The following is an 11,255-nucleotide window of genomic DNA, read 5'->3' on the forward strand; positions in this document are numbered from 1 at the left end:
TCTGATAGCTAAAAGTGACCGACCCCACAGGTTCAAAATGAGGGGGAGGGTATGTGAGACAGTGACAGGTAGAGCGATTGATGGCAGGTATTTTTCCCCCAGAATCCTGTCATATGCAGCTTAAGCTCCAGAGAATGCCCAGTATGTAGTGGAAAGCCCAAGCTTTCCTGAAGTGGCTTTGTAAAAAGCCAACATAGGGCCTGGAGTTTTGGATTGGGGAAGAGTTGGGCAGGTTCACCAATCCGCAGTCCACTTCTGGTAAGAGTTCTAGCCTGCTGTCTCTGATTAGCTGCACCTGCAGTACTTTCATAAGAGTCTGGGCTGAGAGCTAGAAAAGAGCTGGGACTGATATGCTGGTGCTTGTGAGTAACTTGCTGCGAGAAGAACTTCAGGGCTGACAGTACTGTGTAGTTAGTGAAACACGGTTTAGGTAGTGCTCAGACGAGCAGGATTTGTTTTTGTGTTTTGCCTGAAATGTAAAGGCCTTTTATTTTTGTTGTTGAAACCACAATAAAGTGGAACTTTGTTTGGACTTCATCCTGTGTGTCACTGTCTCTGACTGTCTGCAAGCTGGTCAATCCTGCCTCTACCAGAGCTAATTCCCACACCTAATTCTGCCAGGTTCTGCCCCTCTAGTGCAATGGAAGCAGAGTATTGCTGTGAAGTGTTCTCTCTTCTCCACATTGAGCTGCTTCACCCCCCAGAGTGACAACTGTAGGGATCTGCTGGATGGATGCTACAACTGTCGCTCGAAGCAGAAGTGCAGGCAACTCAATGCACGGAGCAGAGAACACTTCTCAGTGATGCACTATTGCAATGAAGAAGAACAATATGGCAGTGTAGAGGTTCATATTCTACTGTCTTCTCCAGCCCTAATTTAGTGCCATCAGCAGTTTAGCATTATCAAAGCTGCTGACAGATGATCTTTAAATGCACAACTAGGTAGTCCGACAGTTCTACTTGTCTCAGATTTCAGTGTGGATTCTGCACCTAAATTTAGTGAATGCCTCATCCAATGCATGTTAATTGGGATTCCATTTACATGCATAGTAAAAATACCTCATGAATTTCTGGCCACCATGGTGTTAAGTATTGTGATGAAAATAGGACTAATCCTTGTGCGAATCTGCAGCAGATCTGCTGCACAAGATGTTTGTCATTATTATAGAATATGGTAAAAATTGACTCTGTCCACATATAATTTTATTCCTTCCATCATAGGTGGAGATGCAGCGACCGGGCCGCAGGGGCAATATGTGAGTGTTAGTGGGCCGATGGGGATAGTAGTAGTTTACTCACAGTTCTGTAGAGCTCCCTGGGCCGGCATGCAGTGAATGGAAGGACAGCACCAGTTCCTTCGGGGCACACTCTGTTGTCCAGGGATTCCCGCCAGATGGTGGTTGAGTTGCCCTTGGTTGTGTGGTTTTTAAGGTGCCGTAGAGGCAGGGTCCCTGGTGTTCGTGACACCAGCACCATTAGGTGCAATGAGGGATAGTGACGAATATGGAGAGAGTCAGTAGTTAAACAGACTGGAACTTTACTTAAATAATTGCCTTAAGGTAGTTATAATCCAGTAGTAGTACTTTGGTATACAATAAAATGGCTGAGCTGCAAATCCCAACAACAGGCTCGGTAGGGCTGGTTAATACAGGCTTAGGTTTGGCTGGTGTGGGAAAGGTACTTTCTTTAGCTGTGGCTTCCCTCCAATAACCCAGACTTCCGGTACCTGGATCTTGATCAGAACTTTTCAACCAACAGGGCGGTCTCCCTAGCGGCAGGCAACAGTCTTCTGCTCCATTATTTTGGACAGGTAGCCTTTACACACAAAAGGCCACTTTGTCACTGGCTGGACAATGGAGCTTCAGAAAGGATCCAGTAACCTTGGCCTTGATTCTCTCTAGATTGCCCTACTGGAGAGTGCCCAGGGGCACACATCAGAAGCTACATGTTATCCCTCTCTCCTTTCCTCCACTAACCTCTCATCAAACTTCCTGTGACTGACCTGTTCTTTATATGTAATGTGATGGCACCACCTAGTGGTGAATCGGTGTAATGCAGTTGCCAGCCTGTTGTAAGGATTTTGCAGCTATTACAGACAAAATTGACATTAGCAAAACATGACATTATAAAAGGTTTAGGGACCCACTTCTAACACGGAGTGGGACACTGCACAGATAGGGATTATTCCCCTGCCACAAGACTCCCACTGTAAAACAAAGCCCCATATACTGCACAGTATGCATCCCTCTGTACAAGAAAAGTGGAGCAAACTGTGTTTCCTATACTGTACAAAAGGTATGCCAACTCACAGAGACAATGGGGCCCATTTTAGATGTTTAAGACGCCAGTCTTGATAAATCCCTGCTGTGGCATTGGATCTGCCAAAGTTCTGTAGAGGCGCCGGCATCTTCATAATTTTAGCGGATCCACCGTCGCTTCTAAATGTAAAACAGCTTCCTAGCTGCCTTACATTTAGACCCTTTTCTATGCCTGAAACAGGCATAGAAAATAGTATATTAGACGGGCCTGCCAGCCCGCCCCCACCACGGCCAAAACTTTAGACCTGGTGTGAGCGGGGAAAAGTCGCAGATTGTGGCGCAACTACCCGTTGCATCACAATCTGTGCCTGAAATACGCCTAATATAGGAGTATTTCAGTATAATAGATGACCCTCACCCTTTTTGCATATGAATGGTGGAAGGGGCTATTTAGTTGTTTTTCAAAAAGCGCAAACAGCAGGTGGAGATATAGTAACATACAGATAGATTTCATTGAATAAATCACTAGCTATAATACATTTGTAATTACATACAATTACAAAAGTATTTAGATCGAGGGGCTGGAGTAGCTAAAATGAGTTTTAAAATACACTTGTGTTAAAGACATAACAGATAAAATATTGGTAAATGCTGTATGTACTCCAGCAATGAGGTTACAAGATCTCATGAGTTGAGTAGACCATTGGGAATATATATGTCAGAGTTTAGTAAGTGTGAAGCATCACCAGCATGCTTGAAAGATCTCATTACTGAATGTTTATTGGCGATAGGACAGTATGTGATTATATCTCTTGTACTTTGTAGTGTTTGGTGTTACACCAGACATGATCAGGGATGGTTCAACTATTCCACTGGCCCGGACCTTTCAGGAACTCACCAAAAAGAAGATAATGATGCTTCCCATTGGTGGTGCAGATGATGGTGAACACTCACAAAATGAAAAAATAAGCAGGTGAGAAACATTTTATAAAGAATCACACAGAAATTGGTGGTTAGGGATACATTTTGCGCCAGACATTTAAAATGAACCTGTCATCCCTGGTGTTCTATCTGAGCGTGGGATATGAAAGAAGGAGAGAAGCTGAGCTCTGCGATATATAGTTTTATATGACTTGGTGCAGGATTCTGAGTAAAAAGGAGAGAAAATCCTGGCAGGACTCCTGAGAGATAGTAAGAGTCCTGATTACCCTGCCCACTCATGATGATTGACAGCTTTCTGTGTATACACTGATACAAGGGGAGCTGTTAAACCATCGGTGTGGGTGAGGTATGCTCTAAACGTCTGGAAGGTGCAGGTGCTATCTCTGGGACCCACTCCTATCTGGAGAAAAGGGCCTGTCTTGCGCTACCATGAATGGAAAGGTGGTCACACTTTTCATTAACTTCAATGTGACTTCCAAAAATAGCCAAGTGTGCTTAGTCAGCTATTTTTTGGAAGGCGCATAGATAAGAACAGAGCCACACAAGTGCGTCCACTTCTCCATATGTGGCAGTTGGAGATGGGACCCTGTTTTTGAGATAGGTCTGGGTCCCACCTCTGGACCTGCTCCTGTCATCGTGGATATGTCATAAAGCTCCAGATGGGAATGCTGTATTTTGGGATGTAAACACAGTACAAACGTTGAAGGAGATTTGATCTAATAGATGTGTTCTCTCATCTTTATTGTAGATCTAATTACATACAGGGGACCAAAGTATTTGCATCATTTTTCTTGGAATTGTCAAAACTTCATGAAGATTTGCAAACAAAATCAAATGCCAAAAAAGTAACGCGCTGTCAGGTTATTGGAAGCTGAATATAAGGAATCCAATGTCCAGGATGCAGACAAGATGGCTACTGGTTACTTTGTGGCACATTAGCACCAAAACCTTCAGTATTTCTACAGAGCAGACGGGTTTGCTCATAGTATCATATGATATCTTATGCTGACTGAGACACTGTACTAATGTTTTATAAGAACAACTTTGCTTATTGACGATCTTTTATCCTCTGATATTTTATATTCATGTATTTTTTTTTTAATACAATGATTTTTACAAACCACTCCTGCCTGCTGCGTTATTCTGTGTTGCTTTTTGCAATCAAAGGTCCAAGCCTCCAGGAAGCAGAAGAACGGTCCCACATTCAGAGCATTGTCCACAGCAACACCCAACATGTCCATTGAGTCCTGATGTGGAGGGAGGGGTTGAGGTGACTATTGCTTTTATGTTAAGCATATTTTGATTTTTTTTAAAAACATGCCACTATCATGTCACTATTAATATACTATATATTAAAAAAATATATAAAATCAAAAAATTGTGAAGTTTTCACACTGAAAATATGTTAAGACTTCCTGTCTTTTGAAAGGAGCTACATGGGCCATAGACAGACTGGACAGAAGGGGAGACTTTTATGGGAGAGTCTTCTAGGCATGCTCTGTGACCTCTGATATCACCTATTGTGAATGGTGGATCTTGTCTTTTCTATACAATAGTGTTTCTTGTCATTGTAATTCTGCCTGTGGTAATAATGAGATATCTACTGAAAGGTTACCTGTAAAGAACAAGAAATTGTAACCTATTATTAGACCTAGTGGCCTGTTGGAAAATCGCAGGATTATATACAGTGCCTTGAAAACGTATTCATACCCCTTGAATGTTTCCACATTTTTCCACGTTACACCCCAAAAATGTTTCCTAAATAAAAATCTAGAAAGGGTGGCGTGCATTTATATTCAGCCTCCCTGAGTGAATACTTTGTAGGACCACCGTTCTCTGCAATTACAGCTGCAAGTCTTTTGGGGTATGTACAGTATCTACCAGCTTTGCACATCTAGAAGCTGACATTTTTTAATTTTTGCCCATTCTTCTTTGCAAAATGGCTCAAGCTCAGCTAAATTGGATGGAGTGTCTGTAAACAGCAATTTGCCATAGATTCGCAATGGGATTTAGGTCTGGACTTTGACTGGGCCATTCTAACACATGTTTTCATCTAAACCATTCCATTGTAGCTCTGACTGTATATTGAGGATCGTTGTCCTGCTGGAAGATGAACCTCTACCCCAGTCTCAAGTCTTCTGCCGCCTCTACCAGGTTTTCCTCCAGGATTGCCCTGTATTTAGTTCCATCCATCTTCCCATCAACTCTGACCAGCTTCCCTGTCCCTGCTGAAGAAAAGCATTCCCACAGCATGATGCTGCCAACACCATGTCTCCTGTTGGGGATGGTGTGTTCTAGGGTGATGTGCAGTTTTAGTTGTATTTTGGTGTCATCTGATGAGAGCACCTTCTTTCACATGTTTGGTGTGTCCCCTACATGGCTTTTGGCAAACTGCAAATGGGACTTTTTATGGCTTGCTTTTAAAAATGCTTTTCTTCTTGCTACTCTTCCCTAAAGGCCAGATTTGTGAAGTATACGACTAATTGTTGTCCTGTGGACAGATTCTCCTTCCTGAGCATCTCTTACAAAGTGACCATGGGCCTCCTGGCTGCTTCTCTACTTAATGTTCTACTTGCCTGGGCTGTCAGGTTAGGTGGATGGCCATGTCTTGATAGGTTTGCAGTTGTGCCATACTTCTCCCATTTTTGGGTTATGAATTGGACAGTGCTATACGAGGTGTTCAGAGCTTGGGATATTCTAACTATAACTGAACCCTGCTATTTCTTCACAACTTTATCCCTGACCACCAAATGTGGTGACATAACAATACTCTTCCAGTATGATGGATAATGGCCAGAGCATATAATATGTTACTGAACTAAGATATATGGATAGTGTTTGTTTAATGGATGCAGATTTTCAGTTTTTGAGGATACATAGATTTTTACCTTTACAGTACATTTTCTGCTTCACATTTTTAGTTTGAATTGGTTGCTGATTTTTTTTTTTTTATGTTTAGTTCCAAAACTTAGGGGTTAGATCTTTATATTATATGAAACACTCTAATTCTTTAAATAAAATTATGGAATTTGAGATGGAGATGCTGCAGAACCTCTTTTCGGAAAAGTAAGGATCAGAGTGGCCCCAGGAAGTGCAAAGCTGCGCGAAACGGCCGTCGACGCTATTATGTTTGAGAAACTGACATCTTGCCCCATGAGCTCTGCTGAATGTTATCCCGGATGAAATAAAGGATTATTCATTTTTTACTACATTGGTTAGTGCCACCCTTATCGTTTTCTTCACATTGGACTATATTTATTGCTGTTGGGCTTGAGCACTGCTACATTGTACTGGAGGCATAGACGTGCGGTGGATGGCCAGTTGGTTTGCAGTGGAGACTGTTTAGTGTGTAGCAACTGTGCCGCCTCCTCTTTTTCTTTTGTTGTTTTTATTGATTGCTTGGATAAGGCCTCGTCCTTCTCATAAAGAGGTCTGCAGTATATGAGATGTGTATTTTTGTGTTGTGCCCACACTGGTGATTACGAAGGGGTTGTCCAAATTGTAGAGTCCATTTAATTTAGGCCACCCATTGACACCAGAATAATATGCAAGTGGAATGCAGCAATAATACAGCCCCCAAAGTAGTCTATGACACCTTACTGTACCCAAAGGCGTAACTAGGCGCAAAATTTGGAAACACCCCAAGCAACTTCCCTAAAACCTCTCCTTCCGCAGCGAATCCTACACCGTTCAGTAGGAGGAGTCAACAGTTCACTAATCAATGGCTGGTGAAAGCACCTCCCCATGCCCTTCCGCCTTATTAATGCTCCTCCCCTCTATCTACAGCTTCCTCATAGTCCTCTTCTATCTGAGGGCTTGGGTCCCTGTATTTTATAATCTTCTGTCCTTATTGTTAGCTAATCATCTCTCCACGTACTCACCTTCCACTTACACACAGCAGCAAAATTGAACAGGTAGTGATGCAGTGTAAAGCGTGAGGGAGATACAGAACAGCAGACCAAGTTTATATGGAGAGAGGAACTCCTATACACCATGCAGCTAAGCTGCAGTCACTGATCAGAATCGTAGACTGCGGATAGAGATGGTGGAGGCAAAGTGTTGTGGAAGGGGGATGTCCTGTGTGAGTGGTGTCCTGTTCATTAAAAGAGGAGTTAGTTCAGAGCCCAAATTAGTGTTTATGGGGAGTGCATAGGAGTACTTCTGAATAAACATCTCAAATACTGTATCTCCTATCTTCATTCTAGATATTGCTGAGGGGCTTAACTTATCTTTTAGGAAGGGGTGATGACTGGAGATGAGCGAAGTTCTCAAAAATTTGATTCGGCTGCTTCGCCGAATTTCACAAAATGATGGGGAGCAGTGATGGGGATCAGTGATTGCGCCCCCCCCCCAGTCATTGAACCCCTCAGATGCTGCGTTCATCGCTCAGTGTGTGATGACGTCATTGTGTGCTAATGGGTGAAGCGAGTAGGATTTTTTTTACCACCATTGTAGCGAAAATTGATTTGTTACCACAAAGCACAAGGAAATTTGGCTTCACAGCGAATCTAATTTCCCCTGAAATTCGGATTGAAGTCCACTATGATGACATATTAATACATTAGGTTTGCTTTTTTATGACAGTTGTTTTTTTTGTCCATATTCTTCAAGTGTAACTATGACTTTGTGGCATAGCAAACTGGCAGGTGTGGAAAGAAAGGCAGACATAGTAGGGGAGCATGAGTGGGCGAAATAAAGGAAGTCAAGCAGGAAGCTAATAAAAAAGGTGCACTAACCAATGGTAAACACTAACAACCAGTGGTGTGCCTAGGGTGTTTGGCACCCGGGGCGGGTCCTTTCTCTGCCCCCCCCCCCCCCACCAATACTTTAAAAAAATTGTACCCCCTTGTGAGGGTTAAGACTCCATGTTTGTACTTCATGCTGCCATTTTACATTAATGAACTGTGAGCTTCTTGTGGAAAGTTACTATAACTTCAAGGTCACTCCTAGCCCCCACCATCGCTCATTAGAAAGGAATCTTAACAAGCATTAAGGAGTACTAGTATGTGGCTAGCACCCACACAGTAGTTATGCCTTCTCTGTGCCCCTTTCACAGTTGTAGTGCCCTCTTTGTGCCCCCTTCACAGTAATAATCCCCCTTGTGCCCCCTTTATAGTAATAATGCCCACTGTGCCCCCGTCATAGTAAGGGTACTTTCACACTTGCGTTGTTGGATTCCGGCAGGCAGATCCGGCAATCTGTATGCAAACGGATACCATTTGTAGACGGATCCGGATGCGCATCTGTCTCACAAATGCATTGCAATACCGGATCCGTCTCTCTGGTTATCATCTGGAAAAATGGATCCGGTATTTATCTTTTTCACATTTTTAAAGGTCTGCACATGTGTAGACCTCAAAACCGGATCCGTTTTTCCGGAACCGGTATTAATGCATTTCAATGGAAGATAATGCCGAATCCGGCATTTCGGCAAGTGTTCCATAATTTGGGACGGATAAAATACCATAGCATGCTGCGGTATTTTCTCCGTCCAAAAACTGCACAGTGACTGAACTGAAGACATCCTGATGCATCCTGAACGGATTGCTCTCCATTCACAATGCATTAGGATAAAACTGATCAGTTTTTTTCCGGTATTGAGCCCCTAGGACGGAACTCAATACCGTAAAAGTTTAACGCAAGTGTGAAAGTACCCTAAGGGTACTTTCACACTTGCGGTAGAGGATTCTGGCAGGCAGTTCTGTCGCCGGAACTGCCTGACGGATCCGGCAATCCGGACACAAACAGATGGCATTTGTCAGACGGATCCGGATGCGGATCCGTCTGACAAATGCATTGAAATACCGGATCCGTCTCTCCGGTGTCATCTGGAAAAATGGATCCGGTATTTATTTTTTTCACAGATTTGAAGGTCTGCGCATGCGCGGGCCGGAAGAATGAATCCGTCAATGCGGCAATTTTAATGCCGGATCCAGCACTAATACTTTTCAATAGAAATTAATGCCGGATCTGGCATTCCCGGCAAGTGTTTAGGATTTTCGGCCGGAGAGAATAATTCAGCATGCTGTGGTATTTTCTCTGGCCAAAAAACGTTAGAGGGACTGAACTAATGCATCCTGAACGGAATGCTTTCCATTCAGAATGCATTAGGATAAAACTGATCTGTTATTTTCCGGTATTGAGCCCCTGGGACGGAACACAGTACCGGAAAAGAAAGACGCTAGTGTGAAAGTACCCTAATAATGCCGATTTTGCCCCTTCACAGTAATAATGCCCATTGTGCCCCCTTAATAGAAGTAATGCCCACTGTGCTAGTAATGTCCTCTGTGGCCCCTCTATAGTAGAAATCCCCATTGTGCCCCCTAACAGTAATAATGCCCATTGTGCCCCCTCCATAGTAGAAATCCCCATTGTGCCCCCTTCACAGTAATAATGCTCATTGTGCCCCCTTCACAATAATAATGCCCACTATGCCCCCTCCATAGTAGAAATGCCCATTGTGCACGCTTCACAATAGTAATGCCCTCTGTGCCCCCTCCCCAGTAGTACTGCCCTCTGTGCCCCCAGCCACTGTTCGAAGAGAGAGCAGTGCTCATATGAGAGCTGCTTTCTCTGTTCTGCTCGCAGTAGCATTTGCAGTGATGAGCAGGTAAACAGAGCAGAGAAGGCAGCGCTTATACAAAAAAAAAAAAAAGCAGACAACGCATTTAACCCCTTCAGGACACAGCCATTTTTTGCCTTCAGGACGCAGTCTAATTTTGCAAATCTGACATGTGGTAATAACTTTAAAACGCTTTTACTTACCGTATTTTTCGCCCCATAAGACGCACTTTTCCCCAAAAATAGTGGGGGGGAAATGCTCCTGCGTCTTATGGGGCGAATGCTGCCACTTTACATCGCAGTCGCAGACTGCAATATATATCCTGGCGGGGGGAAGGGAGGAGGGGCCGGTGTCATGCAAATGCGTTGGGGCCAGTGCGGTCACTGTACTCCGGCCCCACCGCTCACTCACTTCCTTAATGCCTAAACCTTTTATAATAATAACTTTAATTGAAGTTCCGATCCCCAGCCCCATCTGTACTACTTACTAAATGTCCTGTAGCAGGCAGAGCAGGGCGGGCAGTCGGCCGTAACTCACTGATGTCACGTACCTGCGCCGCCTACTTTATTCATAAAGTATGCGTCGCAGGCATGTGACATCAGTGAGTTACGGCCGCCCACCCTGCTCTGCCTGTTACAGGACATTTAGTAAGTAGTACAGATGGGGCTGGGGATCGGAACTTCAATTTAAGTTATTATTATAAAAGGTTTAGGCAATAAAACGGTGAGTGAGCGGAGGGGCCGGAGTACAGTGACCGCACCGGCCCCGCCGCACTTGCATGCCACCGGCCCCTCCCACAGGTTTAGCTCCGGTATATTAGGGCATCTGTGGATACCACTATTATGGAGTGGGGGATATGTGGATGGCACTGTTATGGGGTGGGGGATCTGTGGGTGACACATATATAGCAGTGCCATCCACAGATCCACCCCCCATAACAGTGCCATCCACAGATCACCCCCCATAACAGTGCCATCCACAGATCCCCCCACATAACAGTGCCATCCACAGATCCCCCCACAACAGTGCCTTCCACAGATCCCCCCACAACAGTGCCATCCACAGATCCCCCCACAACAGTGCCATCCACAGATCCCCCCACAACAGTGCCATCCACAGATCCCCCCACAACAGTGCCATCCACAGATCCCCCCACAACAGTGCCATCCACAGATCCCCCCACAACAGTGCCATCCACAGATCCCCCCATAACAGTGCCATCTACAGATCCCCCATAACAGTGCCATCCACAGATCCCCCATAGTAGTGTCATGCACAGACCACCATTAGTTCAAAACCCACACCTCTTATTTTCCTCCTCAAAAACCTAGGTGCGTCTTATGGGCTGGTGCGTCTTACAGGGCGAAAAATACGGTATCCAGGCCATTCTGAGATTGTTTTCTCATCACATATTGTACTTCATGACAGTGGCAAAATTAAGTCAAAATATTTCATTTTTAAATTATAAAAAAAAGACCAAATTTACCAGAAAT

The 11,255-nt window shown here is 44.2% G+C and overlaps 1 protein-coding gene across 2 annotated transcripts in view; it reads left to right on the forward strand.

Moving 5' to 3' along the window:
- The window catches only part of CNDP1 (carnosine dipeptidase 1), a 51,511-nt gene extending 47,005 nt beyond the window's left edge, over positions 1-4,506 (forward strand). Inside the window, exons 12-14 of one of the 2 annotated variants that reach the window (XR_006389943.1) lie at positions 1,222-1,256; positions 3,084-3,231; positions 3,949-4,086. Coding sequence is in view for 1 of the 2 variants with exons in the window: in XM_044293080.1 (XP_044149015.1) it covers positions 3,084-3,231; positions 3,949-4,075 (275 nt within the window). In the remaining variant the exon portion in view is untranslated. Of the gene's footprint in view, positions 1-1,221; positions 1,257-3,083; positions 3,232-3,948 lie in introns of both variants that reach the window. The other variant, XM_044293080.1, reaches the window with a different exon arrangement.
- Positions 4,507-11,255: the final 6,749 nt, after the last annotated feature.

The sequence above is a fragment of the Bufo gargarizans genome, chromosome 5 (genome assembly GCF_014858855.1).
Source record: "Bufo gargarizans isolate SCDJY-AF-19 chromosome 5, ASM1485885v1, whole genome shotgun sequence".
NCBI classification, from domain to species: Eukaryota; Metazoa; Chordata; class Amphibia; order Anura; family Bufonidae; genus Bufo; species Bufo gargarizans.